The 18,222-nt window shown below is 36.0% G+C and overlaps 2 protein-coding genes and 1 non-coding gene across 3 annotated transcripts in view; 1 reads left to right on the top strand and 2 right to left on the bottom strand.

The window, feature by feature from the left end:
• The window catches only part of dnah7 (dynein, axonemal, heavy chain 7), a 63,156-nt gene extending 60,002 nt beyond the window's left edge, over positions 1-3,154 (bottom strand). Inside the window, 9 exon segments of the mRNA XM_042731197.1 lie at positions 13-132; positions 630-755; positions 1,303-1,375; positions 1,622-1,802; positions 1,948-2,038; positions 2,129-2,297; positions 2,392-2,482; positions 2,568-2,621; positions 2,808-3,154. Coding sequence (XP_042587131.1) covers positions 13-132; positions 630-755; positions 1,303-1,375; positions 1,622-1,802; positions 1,948-2,038; positions 2,129-2,297; positions 2,392-2,482; positions 2,568-2,621; positions 2,808-2,819 — 917 coding nt within the window. The 5' untranslated portion in view covers positions 2,820-3,154.
• Positions 3,155-7,682: 4,528 nt separating this feature from the next.
• Positions 7,683-7,792, top strand: trnal-caa. Its single transcript has 2 exons — positions 7,683-7,720; positions 7,747-7,792. It is a non-coding gene; the product is annotated as a tRNA-Leu (tRNA).
• Positions 7,793-8,195: 403 nt separating this feature from the next.
• On the bottom strand, positions 8,196-18,108 carry rubcnl (rubicon like autophagy enhancer). Its single transcript, XM_019077025.2, has 12 exons — positions 17,951-18,108; positions 17,005-17,637; positions 15,569-15,737; positions 15,089-15,143; positions 14,873-15,005; positions 14,530-14,663; positions 10,822-10,886; positions 10,497-10,735; positions 9,536-9,597; positions 9,213-9,366; positions 8,894-8,984; positions 8,196-8,666 (listed from the first exon to the last, which is right to left on the bottom strand). The coding sequence occupies exons 1-12, from the start codon at positions 17,951-17,953 to the stop codon at positions 8,524-8,526; spliced, it is 1,881 nt and encodes a 626-aa protein (XP_018932570.2). The 5' UTR covers positions 17,954-18,108; the 3' UTR covers positions 8,196-8,523.
• Between the last annotated feature and the right edge of the window lie 114 nt (positions 18,109-18,222).

The following is an 18,222-nucleotide window of genomic DNA, read 5'->3' as shown; positions in this document are numbered from 1 at the left end:
CAGAGTGCTTACTTTTTGAGAAGGATGCCTGTGGCATATTCAATGTGTTTGCTGACTAACTGCTGAAAAGTAGACAACTCCACAGATTCTTGCTCGTTGTGGAAGACCTCCACATCAACAAGGCGCAACTTCCTGAAGAAGAGAACAAGACAATACAGTCATTATAGAAAAGGCTCTTTGTGATTAAGAAGTGCGCTTAATGTATTGAATGTGTACCTGAATGTGCACTCCTAAAAGTATATTTTTCACTTTTTAGTAGTACACTTTGTAATAATTTCAAAATTAAATGTTTTACTTTAAATTACATTTTAGTTACATTTAGTGCAATAAAGTGTCTAAAAATATTACATTCAGTTTGCATTTAAATATATTGTTTTAAAGTATATAATTATTGTAATAAGTAATAAGACTGGTTACTGACAAAATGTTTTGGAAATTTGTCAGTGACTCACTTGTTATTGAACTCTTCATAACACTGCAACATATGAGTAACCAGTTTCTGTGTGATGCTAAAGTATGATAAAGTGTACTTTTTTCCACAAGGGGCTTAATTTGTTACAATGCAATTCAATGCCTTAAGTGTTTAATTATCCTGTCCCACAGTGTCTTCATGGTCATCTGACACTTACTTGAAAGACACTTGCCACATATCTAGTACTGCGAGCATAGTGGGATTGATTGAATGAAGCTGGTGTCTCATTCTTTTCTGGGCCTGAAGAAATGATTTATTCCATGGTTTTGGAATAATTTCCAGTCTGCAAGAAACAAAGGGGGAATTTAATACACAATGATTGACAGAATATAAAAAAAAAACATTATATACTATATATATATATATATATATATATATATATATATATGATGTGTGTGTGTGTTCTGTGTGTGTGTGTGTGTGTGTGTGTGTGTGTGTGTGTGTGTGTTTTCAGTATTCTCATATTGCCATTTAACTATATTAACAATTCAAAAAGTTTTCTGTCATTTTGGCAGATAAAAAGGTATGAACTATTATTTTTATGGATATTACAACTCTTGCAACAGTAAAGGATGCTAACAGGGATTAGAAGAAAGGGATTAAATTAAGTTTTAACTATTAATACCACAGAAGTTCTTGGTACATCAAAGTCACAAATCACTAAATGTAATGCTAAATTTGAATTTAGAAGAAAGCAATTACTTTCAAGAATCTACATTATTTTGACAAATATACACCATTAACTGGAATGCCTTATGGTCAGTTTTATGCCTAAGACACTCTATCTGTCTTGTGTCTTGTACCACTAAAAGGACTTTAGCAGGACTCACTCCTGTCTGTGTTCAGGGAGATCTCTAGCTTTGGACTCCTGATTCTCTCTGGGGTCTTGCAGCACAAAATCCACTACGGAGAGCAGAGGACAACACCACACACAATACTTGGTCATGGCATGTAGCATAGAGACCAAAAATGATTATTTATCAAAAATGACAGTAAGATATATCTTGTAGGAACAAGCCATTAGACTAAACATTAGATTTTATTCATTGGCATTGTGAAAAATGTTTCTCTTGCTTTAGACCACTGAAATATATAAGGCTACCGTGTCTCCTTTGCAAACTGCCAGATTAGCCAAACAGAAGACCATACCTATGGCCTTTTTGACACTGAGCAGATAGTCTTCTCTCATCTCATCTGAGAGAGTCTCAATGGTTCCACTCAAACTCTTCAGGTGTTCTGGGACTAAAGTAAGAACATTCTTAAGCCAAGAGTCCTCCATGGCTGCCACGTCCTCTGTGCCTATCCCATTGCGGATGTAATAGTAGTACCTCTAAGTAAGACAGAAAACAAGACACAATGTTTGTGGCCAAACGTCATAAGGACATACAGTAGTTTTAATACAGGATGGAATGACTACCTTTTATTCTAATGCCTCACTTCTGAAATGAACCTGCAGATAAAAGGTAATTTCTTACCAAAATGTCCTTCTCTGCAGCAGTAGGTGATCCAGAAGTGGATGGGGTGCTGTCTTCTGTGATGGACGTAGCAACGGCATCTTCACGGTGCCTGAAATAATATTGTTCTTTAAGTGATTATACTGTATGTGACAGGTACAATTTGTCATGAAGATCTCATCTTTATGCAAATCAAACCCACATAATAAAGCTGACGAGGGCACTGCGAAACTGCTCACGATCCCTCTTGGGTTGGACACCACCACGATGCCTGACAGAAAGTCCTGAAGGCCCTCCATCCTTGGTCCCCACATGCTGTGGACCTCGATGACGAGTCTGACGCCAATGTACCCCTGCTCCTTGCACATCTCCTTAAGGGAAATTTCAAGTATGTTCTCACAGGCAATAAAGTCTGGATTGCAAATGTAATGTTTTAAATAAATCAAAATACATTGTATCACATACTTGAGAGCAAAGAGCCAAGGGTGTCCTCTTGAGATGGTCGCTGAAGTCTAAAGCTAGGGCTTGCTTCATGCCACCGAGGTTTTGACCGAACCTAAAGGTCACAAGCCACACTGTTGTTAGTTGAGAAGACATCATCTTAACTTAAAAAGATATGGTGCGTGAGTGCCAGGCTTTACCTGCTGTATCTGTGGTAAAAGACCCACAGTTTTATCTGGTTTCTTGGGGGGGTTCTTTTTACCAGAGGGAAAAAAGGAAGATGTTCAGTGTGAGTATTATTATTATTATGAATTTGTGTTGTAAGTTAATAGTGTGTATCATGCACTCCGTGTGACAGCCATTCTACGATAAGTTATTCATGAGAGAGTAACTATAAACATAATCTATTCGCCTTAAATAAAACTTTACTTTTCACTCACCGGCATCTCCATGTTCAGCAATTTCGTCTTTACATTGAACTGGTCGGAACTGGAATTAAACTGGTCGTTTTCACATTTTAAAACGAACCAACGCAGTATCTTGCAGATGTCAACACATCTGTGGGAAGAGAGTTTGGCACATTTTTATAAAAACACAGCTCGTCACCTGTCCAACGGTCTGCGGGTTGCGCAATAACTTAAACACGATCATTTATTTGGAAATGTGTTTGTAAGTTGTTGTTAAGATAAGTTTAAAGGATTTAGTTTGTTAACACTACCTGTTTTCGCTCAGTAACTCATCCGCTTGTGAAAGTGTATTGGCGTTGCTAGGCTGGTAACCAAGGAAGCGCGATGACAGTGCCCGCCCTATGCACGTGTATTCAGAAGAAAAGTTGTATAAATTTGCTGTTTTCTGTGTGTTCTGTTATGGTATTTTAGCTGGTTCAAAAATGTTTACGTAAAAATATACTTTCTTCTTTGCAAAAAAAATAAAACTAAAATAAATTAATAATAAAAAATAAAAACCGGCCACTAGTGATTTTGTAGCCTACTTGCAGTCAGTCGAAGCATTGACAGTGTTGCCAACTTGCAACTTTTCACACTAACGTTACCCTAGCAACTTTTTCTTTCAAAAGCACCTAGCAACAAATTTAGCTATTTTTAAAATTTATTTGGCAATTTCTAGCAACTTTTGATAAGTGACTCAAACGATAAAAAGACACAATTTCTACCTAAATTACACAAAATGAGGAAACCAAAGATGCCTAGCGTGGCCAAAAGTTTTGAGAATTACATAAATATTAGTTTTCAAAAAGTTTGCTGCTAAAGTGCTTTTAGATCTTTGTTTCAGTTGTTTCTGTGATGTACTGAAATATAATTACAAGCACTTCATACGTTTCAAAGGCTTTTATTGACAATTACATGACATTTATGCAAAGAGTCAGTATTTGCAGTGTTGGCCCTTCTTTTTCAGGACCTCTGCAATTCGACTGGGCACTGCTCTCAATCAACTTCTGGACCAAATCCTGACTGATAGCAACCCATTCTTTCATAATAACTTCTTGGAGTTTGTCAGAATTAGTGGGTTTTTGTTTGTCCACCCACCTCTTGAGGATTGACCACAAGTTCTCAATGGGATTAAGATCTGGGGAGTTTCCAGGCCATGGACCCAAAATTTCAACATTCTGGTCCCCGAGCCACTTAGTTATCACTTTTGCCTTATGGCACGGTGCTCCATCGTGCTGGAAAATGCATTCTTCACCAAACTGTTGTTGGGTTGTTGGAAGAAGTTGCTGTTGGAGGGTGTTTTGGTACCATTCTTTATTCATGGCTGTGTTTTTGGGCAGAATTGTGTTTCAGAGCCCACTCCCTTGGATGAGAAGCAACCCCACACATGAATGGTGTCAGGATGCTTTACTGTTGGCATGACACAGGACTGATGGTAGCGCTCACCTTTTCTTCTCCGGACAAGCCTTTTTCCAGATGCCCCAAACAATCGGAAAGGGGCTTCATCGGAGAATATGACTTTGCCCCAGTCCTCAGCAGTCCATTCACTATACTTTCTGCAGAAGATCAATCTGTCCCTGATTTTTTTTTTTTTTTTTTTGAGAGAAGTGGCTTCTTTGCTGCCCTTCTTGACACCAGGCCATCTTCCAAAAGTCTTCGCCCTCACTGTGCGTGCAGATGCGCTCACACCTGCCTGCTGCCATTCCTGATCAAGCTCTGCACTGGTGGCACTCCGATCCCGCAGCTGAATCCTCTTTAGGAGACGATCCTGGCGCTTGCTGGACTTTCTTGGATGCCCTGAAGCCTTCTTTACAAAAATTGAACCTCTTTCCTTGAAGTTCTTGATGAACCTATAAATTGTTGATTTAGGTGCAATCTTAGTAGCCACAATATCCTTGCCTGTGAAGCCATTTTTATGCAACGCAATGATGGCTGCACGCGTTTCTTTGTAGGTCATCATGGTTAACAATGGAAGAACAATGATTTCAAGCATCACCCTCCTTTTAACATGTCAAGTCTGCCATTCTAACCCAATCAGCCTGACATAATGATCTCCAGCCTTGTGCTCGTCAACATTCTCACCTGAGTTAACAAGATGATTACTGAAATGATCTCAGCAGGTCCTTTAATGACAGCAATGAAATGCAGTGGAAAGGTTTTTTTTTTAGGATTAAGTTAATTTTCATGGCAAAGAAGGACTATGCAATTCATCTGATCACTCTTCATAACATTCTGGAGTATATGCAAATTGCTATTATAAAAACTTAAGCAGCAACTTTTCCAATTTCCAATATTTATGTAATTCTCAAAACTTTTGGCCACGACTGTACACACGTCACATGAAGTTAGCTGCTATTTGCAATTGTTCAAATTTAATAATAATAATTGAATAATTGTTAATTTATGATACACCTTAGCTTGTACCTGTGATTGTTGATCAGTTAGTACACTGTAAGAAAAATATTGAGAAAAATGGAAAAGGTACTAGTAATTTTTCAGGATATTGTGTTATCCATTATCTATTGTAAACCCTGTAACCTGAAAAGACAAAATACAATGCGTAATTTAAAATGCAGGTAAAAAAAACCTTGAAAAATCAATATGGAAAATTCCTTCATATTAACATAGTGGATTGTGCCCTATTTTTACAGATATTTTCTTAGAGTGTAGCATACTAACGAACTACTAATACACTGCTTAAAGCTATAATTGTTCAGAATGTGTAGTTTTATTAGTTTATTAGCTAATAAAAAAAAATAATTGTAATGGTTTAAAAAATGTGCAAGTGTTAAATAATTTAAATGTTGTATTTAAAAATACAGTTATTTATATTTTAATATTATATAATGTATTTAGATTATTTTACGAACAAAGGAACATGAACACAAAACATTTTTTGCTGAAATTTGATGTAATGACATTTTTGCGTAGTTATTACATAATGTCATCGCGCAATGACATCACAACATCATTTAGCAACTTTCAGCAACAAATCAACCTTCCTTTAGCAACTTCCCCTGAAAATTAGTTGGCAAGACTAGTACATGCCAGCGAAGATGAAACGCCAACCGAGAGAAAGTAACGTCTTCGTAAATAAGTATGTAACAAAATAAATAAGTAAATAAATAAAGTAACATTTTAGGTAAACCACATATTCTCATTCAAATAGAAGACAGGATGTGGATACATTTTAGACACAAAGGTAATAACCTACATATAAAAACTGCATATTTGCACCTAATATGAACACAGCCTCTGTGATTAGTCTTTAATGATACAATTAATCAAACAGCTTGTGTCATGAGATATGGACTAGATTAGAATAGAGTGACAAGGTTTTCTTTAGTTGGACATATACTAAACTCTTAAAGGCCTAAACTCTAGTTCACACAAAGAGGCCACACTTCCAGTGTTCTGGTCCTGCATGTCTGAGTTCTTCTTCATTTTCTTTCTTCCTTACAGAACTTATGCAAAACTTGCACATACACTATTCCTGGTCACTCAATCGAAGGGGAAAAAAACCAACAACCTTAAATCATAAAGGACAAGGAGTGCAGAAACCCTCTAGAGGATGCTGAGAAAGACAGAGAGTTAGATAAATGAAATAAACTACTGACAAGCATGAAATGTTTGAAATGAAGGGATATGCATGATAGGGTGGGACACACAGTTTCATTAACCCCTCTCCGCGGCTGAGTGCCATCAATCAGAGTCAACATTACAGTGCTCTGACATCAGACCCCTGCTGCTCTTTCATCAGTACATGATGAGCATCTCTCCAGAGGAAACACATCTCTCTGAGGCCATCACACACTGCATGAGGCTGTTTATGAGTGTCTTTGATTTTAACAGATACTTAACGGATACTTTGTGTTTTTTTATGGTTGAATTCACAATATAAAAAGTATGTGGTGTTTCTGGAATTGCCCCAAAATCCTGCTTGACACCATGCTTGTGATGAAAAACCTTAAAACGCCCTGTAGTGGAAATGTAATAAATGTTTGACTGGTCAGTACAAAAGAAAATATAAAAGCTAAAATAAAAAAAAATAAAAAAAAAAGTGTTCATTGTTTCATTTCACTCCCTAAAGGGAACAACACTTGCTACATTCCTGCCACCGCTAGAGGGAGCGTTTACACAACCGAAACTCTTGTTTTCCTTATTTATTTATTTATTTATTTTGGTAGACTGAAACAGTTTTCATTATACTTACACTTTCTTATGCTATTGTGTGCCTATTTTAATTAGTTAAACTTTACAAAATGTTGTTTGTTATATATTGTGAACGAGCGTTACTCGTGATTTGTTTTATGCTGTGCATAATCATAAAACAGAATGCTAACGAATCTCTAATGAATATATTACAAAAAAAAAATCATTGTAAAATGTGTATAATCCCAAACATTTCCGTACTAAACGATTTTTAAAAACGAAGTCAGCAAAACTGACTCAGAATTCTGATCAGTGCTCAATATCTCTTTCCCAAAAGTCCAGCACACAAACGCTTTCTTGCGCATTTCTCTTCACCCAGAAATGATTTTACTAATCTGCTTCATAATCTTTTCATATTGTTTCTGTGTTGTGAGCGCTGTTTGTGTGTGCTGTAAGTTTTGCTCTCATGCTCTGCTGTATCTAATGCTAACGCTAGCGCTCGAGCATCATTCACGAACATCTGTTTCTGAACATTTTAAAGTATTCAGTTCTTTTCTTAACATCTAAAACATTGCAAATAGGCAATGCTGCTTTAACTGAGATGTATGTATGCATATGTGAACAAATCAGCGGTTTTAATGCAAGTGAGAGAAGCCGTCGTAAAAGAGAGTTCACTTAAAAATGGACAGAAAGGCTTCTGTGCGCGAGGTGACGTATGTCAGGATGGCCGAGCGGTCTAAGGCGCCAGACTCAAGGTTCAAACCTTCCTGTGAAGCGGGCTTTCTGGTCTCCGAATGGAGGCGTGGGTTCGAATCCCACTTCTGACAATAAGTTTTTTTTTTTTATTTGTCGATTCATGAATCCTTTAAACAATAGGATTCTGGTTTCATTTTGAGCATTTCCAGGATCCTAATGTTGTTTTGCAACAAATTTAAATATAACTCTTTTTCTGTTTAATTGCCTGTAGATTTTATTGTTTTACCCTTGATTCAGACTTTAAATCATAAACATATCTTAGTCTTAAATCCTAATAAATAAAATCATTAAATAATAATATATAAAATAAATAAAATATAAAAAAACAATATTTTTTAATATTAAATAATATAAAATGTAAATTCGACTACAGAATGTTTTTAAATGCGTTCCATAATTTGAGATGTGGTGGAAAAGATCCAGTGGTGAAAATGAAGGGGGAAAAAAACATTTTGTATTGTCAGGGAATAAGAATAAATGTGTACAAGTGAATTTTAATGTCCAAATTTCAACTGTGTGATTTCAAAACTGAGTGATTACATTCTCTGGCACTCAAATAATCCTGATTCTCTGTAACCATTCAAAATATGAACATAATAATGGTTGGCACGTCTCTGTGTTCACACACTGCAATGCTTGTTACTTAAAGGAAATGCAATGTACAACATCAAACAATATGAAAAATATATTCATCTATGCTTTACAAAATTACAGCATATAATGCATTACAAAATTACAAAATTAAGCACATAATGCATGTCAGTAGCTGACCAGTCCAAGAGCTCTGAACACCTGGATGCTTTTACACAGCTTTAAAATGCAGTGAGGGACATGTAGGAGAATTCATAAAAATGTCTTCCTGAAGTTTCTTTCGTTTTTGCAGTCTGGCACATTTGGGACATGATTCATCACGGAAACATGAGATGTGGAAACAGGCTCTGCAGTCTGAAGAAGAAAAAATCCAAGGTACAAGGCAACTGTCATTTTATGAAATACAGGAATGGCCTTATATCAGCTTACTCTCATTGTGTATTCAGCTTCCACTGACTAATAAATGATTAAGCACTATAACCCAAGGTGGAAAGAAACATTGCTTCCAAAATGTCTCAAGACTTTGACAGTAATTATTAACAGAGTGTACTGAAAATACATGTAGTATGTTAATGTTTGACCTTGGCAGCGGGTGCAGGTGTCTCTCTGAAAAGGGAAAATCACTTCCTCGCTGTGACAGAACTCACAGATAAAACCTTTGGCCTGACACAGCTGAAGAACACAATAGAGACGAGGACTCTTAAACACTCTCAAACACTAGCTATGTATACATGTATTATTTTATTTGTGGGCATCAACATGGAACACTATGCACATAACAGTAAGTGCAGCTGTCTGGTGGTGTATTGTTCATTACGTGTGTGTGTGTGTGTGTATATGTACATGTATATGTATATGTATATATGCGTGTGTGTGCATCCAAATAATAGCTGGACAAACCTCACATATGTCTATGTGAGTGACAGCAGACTGCACCAATGCTTTCGCTATGGTACAGAGCTGACCCTTTTTTACCCTGATGAGGTCATGCATTGAGAAGAGGTGTAGTTCCTGTATCAGATGAGCAGGAAGTTGTTCAAACTCGTCAAGTACTCTGGTTAGAGAAACAAGTGTCAAAAAATGTGTCAAAAGCTACCCACACACAACTTTCTTAAAGAAACATTATATTCTGATTGTATTAAGGCTACATTTATCTGGCAAGAATGTTCATTATGAATTCTCTGTATTTAAAAAGGTCAGAAACAAGAGGACTAGTAAATCACCCATCTGATAATCTGCATGTGCTCAGAAGTTTTTTAATGGATACAAGTTGCTCCTGTAGTTCCTAAAATAAATGATAACACACAATTAATATAATGCTGCCTGATTGACCTGAAATCATTAAAAGACATAAAGACACTCTACAAAAAGCTACAAAATGCAGACACTCTACAAAAAGAAGACTGGAGTAATAGCTGCTGAAAATTCTGCTTTGCCGTCACAATAAATTAAAATAAAGGGAGTCAACTAGTTAACTGAGGTTCGGATCGAGGCCACAACTCTATCAATCACCTCACTTCCTGAATCCTTCATATATCGGGCAACCTTATAATGAGCTTTTCTATCTCTTTCTCTCGAACCCACCCTTCCCTCCCCTTTTATCAAATCAGCTATCCTTATTCTTTTCAGGTTTCATCGGAGGGTCCTTATCATCTGGCCTAAATATACAAACGAGATGATACCCCCATCCTTTACCTTTTCATCCTCTTCCAACTCATCCCTAACATTCTGAATGATAAACTGTTCATTTACATATTTGTTTGTGGCGTGGTCCTTGCTCGTGAAATAAATAAGTTAAAATAGAATACAGTTATTTTACATTGTAAAATATTTTCACAATATTCAATTTTTTACTGCATTTTTGATAAAAAATAAAATGTAAAAAAGTATTCTGGGTGAGCATTAAAAGCAAAGATTCTTTCAAAAACATTCAAAATCTTACTGACCCCAAACCTTTGAAAAAAAGTGTAATTAAAAACAGTTCATATGTAGATTTCAAAAAATGTGTGAGTTCTCATGTGCATAATCACTCTCACTTCCTGCAGAGCTAACTTGAGGCATCTGATCAGAATTTATAGTAGATGTAATAGGTTACTTTTAACAAGAGTACTTTAATGATTATTCTGTGATTAATATTACTTCTATAATATAATATTCTGCACCAGGGCAGAATGAAGCACTCACTCTGAAACGCTGCAGCTCTTTGGCCTGACTGTACAGGTTCTTGGCCACACTTGTAAGTTTGAAGAGCGGTTGCTCCCATATAGAGTCCAGTAACTGTCTGGAGAAATGGCAGACTGGATATCGTGCAAAATCCCAGTTATTCAGAACCCGACCTGGAATCACTGATTCCAAACCGCCGTGGCAGCCATCACAAAAGTATCTTCCCAGGTAGTCACAATACCGCAACTTCTTCATATACCCTTGGAAGAGAGTAGTGAAGGCTTAATGTCAGAGGACTCAAAGCTTTGGATCGCATGGCTCATATAGGAGCAGTTTTATTACTCACTGGGCTCGATTTTAGTACCACAGCCTGCACACAGGAAGTGCTGGGAAGCAATAACATCACTGCGCCTGATAAACAGATGAACAAATATTTACATACCCCTATGAAAAAGAACTATGCATGTATCAATATGCACTTGTAGTTTACTTCTAATCTTAAAAATGCATTTTTAAATACTGTACTTGCAGAAAATGTAATATTAATGAAATAAAAGATCACTTTAATGTACTTTTGTAATTTAAAGATTTGACAAACAAACTAAAGCATGTGTAAAAAAAAATATTTGATTTTATTTTTAACTGCACTGTAAAACCTGGTAAGTTAAGAATACTCAAAACATTTGTGGAAACTTCTTGTCTTAAAATATTTGAGTAAACAAACTCAATTTCTTTAAGTTAATAAAGCTTACAATTTTTATGACAAGAGGGGTGGGGCTGAGAGCCATGGGAGCCAAGCCAAGCCTCGCTTCCAAGATCCCACCCCACTAATCACAATGATAATCATATACAACTTACTTCCATTAACAGCATATTCATTCAGATCTTTATAGTTCAGTGCTAGTTAGCATCAGCACACTGGTATGTACTAATGTAGTTATCAAAATGACTCACAATACTTGCATATAAATATTCAAACATCATGCAGTATATATAGCCTTTAGGTTTTGCTTTCCATCCTCAAACTACTTTTTAATATTCAAACATCATGCAGTATATATAGCCTTTAGGTTTTGCTTTCCATCCTCAAACTAACCACAGGCTCTACTCTTCACCACAACAGTAACACTACAAAACCAACATAACAGAAACATATGTAAATCCTAACATAACACAACATTTAAGTACTAACTTATGTCTCTCTATGTTAATCTTGTATAAAAACACACAAAATAACACTTAATTTCTACATTTATTTTCCTTGTTGGCTGATGCAAAGCATGCTGGGAACTAGAAAACGCAATAATTTAATTTCACCTTACTACAACAGCATTTTGAGTTTACAGAACTTATTTCAATTAAGTCCAATTAAGAACTTTCATTATTATTTGAGTGAAATTAACTTTAATGTTTTAATTAATTTTCACTGTTCGGTTTTACAGTGTGTGGTTTGTTATATATTTTAATATTTTAAGAGTAAATATATTTTAAATGTACTAATACTTAATTCCATGCAGCTTCATCACTGCAAATGACCAATTACAAATATATCTAAATACATGACATGCAAGTTTCAGAAGAAAAAATATTATATTTTAAACTACTAGTTTATCATAAATCAGTATTTGGCAGTTATAAAGTCCCAATTAAGTATGTCAAAAAGCATTTGTTTGAAGCACCTGTTACATAATATTTTAATATAAATAAGTTAAGCGTAATTAATATAATTACATGCAGTTAAGTGTACATTCAGTTTGCACTTAAAGGGATACTCCATCCCAAAATGAAAATTTTGTCATTAATCACTTACCCCCATGTTGTTCCAAACCCGTAAAAGCTTAGTTTATCTTCAGAACACAATTTAAGATATTTTGGATGAAAACCGGGATGCCTGAGACTGTCCCATAGACTACCAAGTAAATAACAGTGTCAAGGTCCATAAAAGGTAAGAAAGTCATCTTCAGAATACTCCATCTGCCATCAGACGTGCAATCTGGGTTATATGAATTGACGGGAACACTTTTTGTAAGCGAAGAAAACAAAAATAATGTCTAAATAAATATTTAACAATTCCTTTGTCAACAGTCTCTTCTGTGTCTGTCCATATAACTGTATGGTCTTCTGTATCAGCCGCGCCACAAGGATGCACTGTTTTCTTTCAAATCAAAGCTAAATACACCCCCAATCACAGAAGCAAAGCAAAACAGATAACACAGATTGCTAATGTGTCGTCATCATGACGTATTCCCAGTGGTGAATGCAAAGCATTTTGGGAAACCGCGGCACAAACATAACGCGCCAGACTTCTATGCATGGAGGGAGGAACGCTGTTATAAACTGGAATAGTCGTTCTCACGATAGAAGTGGCGTAAAGCTTAAGAACGGAATATCCCTTTATCGTTTTCCAGCGTGGAAAAAATAATAGTACAAGCCATGTTTCAGAGGTGACAAAAAGTTGACGAATGGCATGGATAACGTTAGCAGCAGTAAGGAGCCCAAGATTACCTTCGATAACACTCCACACGATGGTGTGTTCAAAACATTTTCACAAAGGTAAGTTACAATTACTCTCTGTAAATGTTATGTTGTGGGCAAATAAACCAGTGTGTTTTGTTTGACTCAACCAGACCATTAGATTTGATGTTAGGCCAATGTTAACTGTTAAGTAGCATGAAATGGCTAGAAGATGAGCTTAAGTTACCAATGTACAAAAGCGTAACGTTAATCAGTTTTAAATGTTGTACATCTAGGCTACATAGCAATTTATTTGGTGACTGTGTTTGCAGGCAAACCTGCCTATGAAATGTTGGAGTGTGATCCTGACTGGACCCCTTCTCTGTACCTCGGCCATACTGAGGTCAAAACTACGAACACAGACCGGTTCAAGCCCTTTTGGAGAATTATATACCATGCTCACATCTAATATGTAAATGTTTATTGTTTTCCAAAAGATTTTGTAATTTCTCTTCTCACATGTAATGATTTTTAGCCATGTCTGTAAATAAAATACACAAAGACTGAATGAAATTCTGCCTCCTTTATCTGCATTAAGGAATAATTGTGCAAAATCAGTGTTCTTTGGTTGCAAACACAAGTACATAACTTAAATATTAGTAACAATCCAACTTAATTTCAGTTTCTTTACATATTTAACATGTAAATACATTTAAATGAATACATTTACATTATAAAAAGTCCATAGAAAACTTTGTGTGTGTATGCACTAACACTTAGTATCGTGTAGTTGTAAATATATGGGTGCTGGAAGTTGGGCAACAGTTTGACGTCCCTTGACCAGTCGCTCTGCTCGTAAGGATGCAGTCCTTTGATTCCCTTTTTTTTATCTCGTCATATCTCGTCTTTGCATTAGGATTTAGTTTTAGGCGGTATATGGTACAATGTTTTCTTTAGTCCGCTGCATTTTGTACGATTATATTCTGTTTTTCACGCTAATTTTTCATTATTTTCATGCCAGAACACTAGCCTGCTATGCCAGCCCAGGTAAACTGGTCAAACATACCCATAATTCTTTGCGTTCTGATGACGTTGCCGCCCAGTTGGTCACATGTCTTAGCGATCTCTATACAGAAGAGCTTACACAGCATACGGTGATATGAAGAGACACAGAGGAGACTGTTGACAAAGGAATTGTTGAATAAAGTCATTATTTTAGTTTTCTTCACTTACAAAAAGTGTTCTCGTCGCTTCGTATAACCCAGATTGTACGTCTGATGGCAGATGGAGTATTTTGACGACAACTTTTAGACCTTTTATGGACCTTTCCACTGTTATTTACTTGGCAGTCTATGGGACAGCCACAGGCCGCCCGGTTTTCATCCAAAATATCTTAAATTGTGTTCCGAAGACAAACAGAGCTTTTACGGGTTAGGAACGACATGGGGGTAAGTTAATGACAAAATTTTGTATCCCTCTAAGTAGATTCTTTATATTAAGTAAATGCTAAAGTAGATGCTAAAGTTCTTCATATGTGTAACACTGACCAAGAGAGTCAAGCTTTCATGAATGTTAATGTGTATATGGTGGATTTACTGACCTGTTTGTTGGCTGAACAAAGAAGATGATCTGAAATGTGGGTGGAGCCCAGGTTAATGTTCCTCTCATTCTGGTCTTCTGCACAATCTCTTCAGTTAGACTGATCCTGTCATCTGCCATAACAGGAACAGAGACCTGTGGAAAAGACAGAAGTGTGTGTGTGTCTGTGTGTGTTTTCATTTATTAGAAGTACTAATTAAAATATTGTGAAAATGAATGTCCTGTGTCCTTAAAAATGTTTCATGTATGTACAGTATGTGGCAGATAAAGGGAGATGTGTGTCTGTTTCTTGCACCTGTGTGTGCTCATTGCACGAATGTGTGTTTATGCATAACCATTCTCACTTCCTGCAGAGCAGAGTTGAGGTTGTCAGGGTTTTGCAGTAGCTCAGAGGGGAACCACTGCTTCCTGAACTCTGCCACCAAATGGTGGGCTAAATCTTCAGCAGAACACTGCATTCTGGAGCTCCGTAGGCAACTGCAAATGAAACAATCCTGGAATTTATGCATAAAAAACCAAACACAGTTACATGACTTGTAAGTGCAGAATTCACTGCATACCTCTGGAAAGAAGCCAGGGAGTATCTGTTTGAAGATAATTTGGGGGTGCTGTCGTCTGGCAGAGATAAGAAATAAAAAAATAACTAAATGCACTTCCTATTTGACCAGCATGATTTTTCTTTTCATTTGCATCAGAATATGAATAGATGTATGTGTAAAATTCACTAACTGGTAAACAGTCTGCATGTTTGGTGACATTCTTTTGCATTCATTATTAATTATTAATATTTATTAACTATAAACAACAGTTAATTAAATGCATTACCTAATGTTAACATTTGAAAATTATTGTAAAATGTTACCTATAACTGCAGTAAAGGGGATTTCAGCACAACTCTAAGTAAAATACTGCAGAAGTAAATGCTAATTAATGATGAGCTGTTCGTTTTAAAGAGAGTAAGTCAGCATTATGTGATCTCTGGCAGAACCACATCACATGTGGATGACACAGGGCTTCGCTGCAAATCAATCTGATCTTACCCTCAAACCCGCTGTCAAAGGAATAGATTGAGTCAGTTTTTGAGGTATTTAGTTTTTCACATCTGTCTTGATGAGGATGAGTGTTTTTTAACTGCTGCAAACACACGGCCCATTTCACAGCCTCCAGCATTTCCAGCACCATATCCACAACCACAAAATGAGCATTTTCCTGCACATAAACAATGATAAAAATACACATTTACTTTGCAAAAATTATAATACGAGACACCAAAAACAGAAGCTGGATTTACCAAAATCCTCTAGGGTGTTAATATACAGTAATTTATAAAACTTTACATTTTGTTACCAAAAAAACTTGTAATTATCTAGTTGTCATTTCACTTAAGTAATTTTAATTTAAGGTTAATTAAATGTAATAAAAAGTACATGCACAATATCTAGTTTTAATATAATAATCTAAAGATTTAAATGCATAGACACAGTATTTAGACTTTTTAGGGTTTTTTCAACTTTTGATTAGTGACTCAAACGATAAAAAAGGCACACATTTTCCATCTAAATCACACAAAATGAGGAAACCAAAGATGCCTAGCAGTACACACGTCACATGAATTAAGTTAGCTGCTATTTGCAATTGTTTAATATAATAATAACAATTGAATATTTGAATAATTGTTCATTTATGATACACCTTGTAAGTACCTGTGATTGTTGATCAGTTATAACACTGTAAGAAAAATGTCTAGAAAAATGGAAAAGGTACTAGTTATTTTCCAGGACATTATCCGTTATCCATTATTCATTATCCACTGTAACCCTGTAATCCGAAAACACAAAATGCAATGCGTAATTTAATATGCAGGTAAAAAACCTGTGAAAAATCAATACGGAAGATTCCTTCATATTAATATAGTAGATTGTGCCCTATTTTTATACTAACTAACTGCTAATACACTGCTTTAAACTATAATTCAGAATGTGTAGTTTAACTAGTTTACTATCTAATAATTAAAAAACTTACATTTTAATTGTTCAAAAATGTATAAGTGTTCAATAATTCAATGTTGCATTTAAAAATACAGTTATTTATATTTTAATATTATATTACGTTATATTATTTTACAAACAAATCTAAATTAACACATAAAATATTTGTTTCCTGAGATATGATGTAATTTTGCGTCATAATTACATAATAATGTCATCATGCAATGACATCACAATGTAATTTAGAAACTTTTGGCAACAAATCGACCTTCCTTTAGCAACTTCCCCTGAAAATTAGTTGGCGACACTGTTTGTTAGTTGACATCTAAGGAAAATTTTTGACAAGGATCCTCAAATATTTATGTACTGCTGAGGTTTCTTAGTTCATTTTGCTAGAGATTCCATGTGAATATGCCTTAAAAAGTGGCTTGCAAAAATGATGCACTATATTTTAAAGTAAATTCAAGAAATATTTGTTTACAGCGTACCTGGTCCAGACTGTAGAGGTCTGCAGTGGAGTGATCCACACATGATCCATGTTTCTTAGCTTGATCTGAGCTCCTCTGAACAGATGCTGGTGGGAGGTCAGAGCAGGCTCTTCTTTTAGTCTTTGACTGGAAACCCTCATGTAATCGCCCAGAAACAAAAGAGTGGCAGCGAGCGTCCTGAGAGACACGGGAAATTCCTGTCACTGTGCCATGATTATCTGGGAGGAACTGTGTCTGTCCTGAAGAGCCTTTGGGTGTATCACAGTGATCAAGGTTTCTCTCTTTCTCTAAGTGACTTGACTCTACCACTCTATCTGGACTTGAATAGTTAGATTTCACAGGTGGAGAGATAGATAGTTCCCATTTTGGAGGTGTCAAAGACAGACCAAACTGTTTTTCTGTCTCTGTGTTATGTCTCTTGCGGGATATGACAGGGCTGCTCCGAGGTAGATAGTACTGTTCCTCAGGCTCGAACAGACCTGGATCACATTCAGCGACTGGAGCCTTACATTCGCACGTCTTCAATCCATTTTCATAAATACCATCATCATCATCAGTGCTGTCGGAGTGATTATCATTTAAATCAGAATTCACTAACCAGCTAACAAAGCGACAGCTATTACCCGCATTTGCCTGCAGGACGAGAGAAGAAAGAACAGTAAAACACTCGGATAAAGGGAAATAGTTTTGGTTAAATGGTCTAGTTTATTTTTTAACATCATCCTGTCTAAGAACACGTCACTGAGAGAAACTACAAATCACTAAAAGAATGATTGCTGATCCATGTTGTTCCAAACCGGCATGACAGGTTAGTCTTTCACCCAAAATAACACTTTGGATGGTAAACTGTATCAGTTTTTCGCACTCCTGACAGTCAGAGTAAAGACTCCGTGTTTGATTATGTGATCTTTTATCTAGGAAAGAGATAAGAACCAGTAAAACTCACCATATTTCGTTCGGGAAACTAGAAGAAAAGCTGCAGCTTTCGTTTATGATATGATCTGATAAGTCTCCAGCAGTTTCACTTCCTCAGTCTCTAAAAATGAGCCAATGTGCGATTTCTTCAGAGAAGCAGAAGAGTGTCTAACTTGATTAGATGACCGATCTAATGGGGGAAGCATACTAGGCTATATATAACTAAAGCAAGAGCAAACATAGTGCAAACATTATAACCTAATTGTTTTAACGGTTTAATATGTTTTATGTCCCATTAAAAAA

The sequence above is a fragment of the Cyprinus carpio genome, chromosome B9, assembly GCF_018340385.1.
Source record: "Cyprinus carpio isolate SPL01 chromosome B9, ASM1834038v1, whole genome shotgun sequence".
NCBI lineage: Eukaryota > Metazoa > Chordata > Actinopteri > Cypriniformes > Cyprinidae > Cyprinus > Cyprinus carpio.
The sequence above is the reverse complement of the archived record's forward strand: the minus strand, read 5'-3'. Positions and strand labels throughout refer to the sequence as shown.

Excerpts from the sequence above, each read along its gene's own strand:
- rubcnl (XM_019077025.2), bottom strand. Across the intron at positions 10,736-10,821 it reads TGGTACTAAAATCGAGCCCA|GGTATATGAAGAAGTTGCGG; the intron begins GTGAGTAATAAA and ends CTCTCTTCCAAG. Across the intron at positions 9,367-9,535 it reads ACATGCAGATTATCAGATGG|AGTACTTGACGAGTTTGAAC; the intron begins GTGATTTACTAG and ends TTCTCTAACCAG.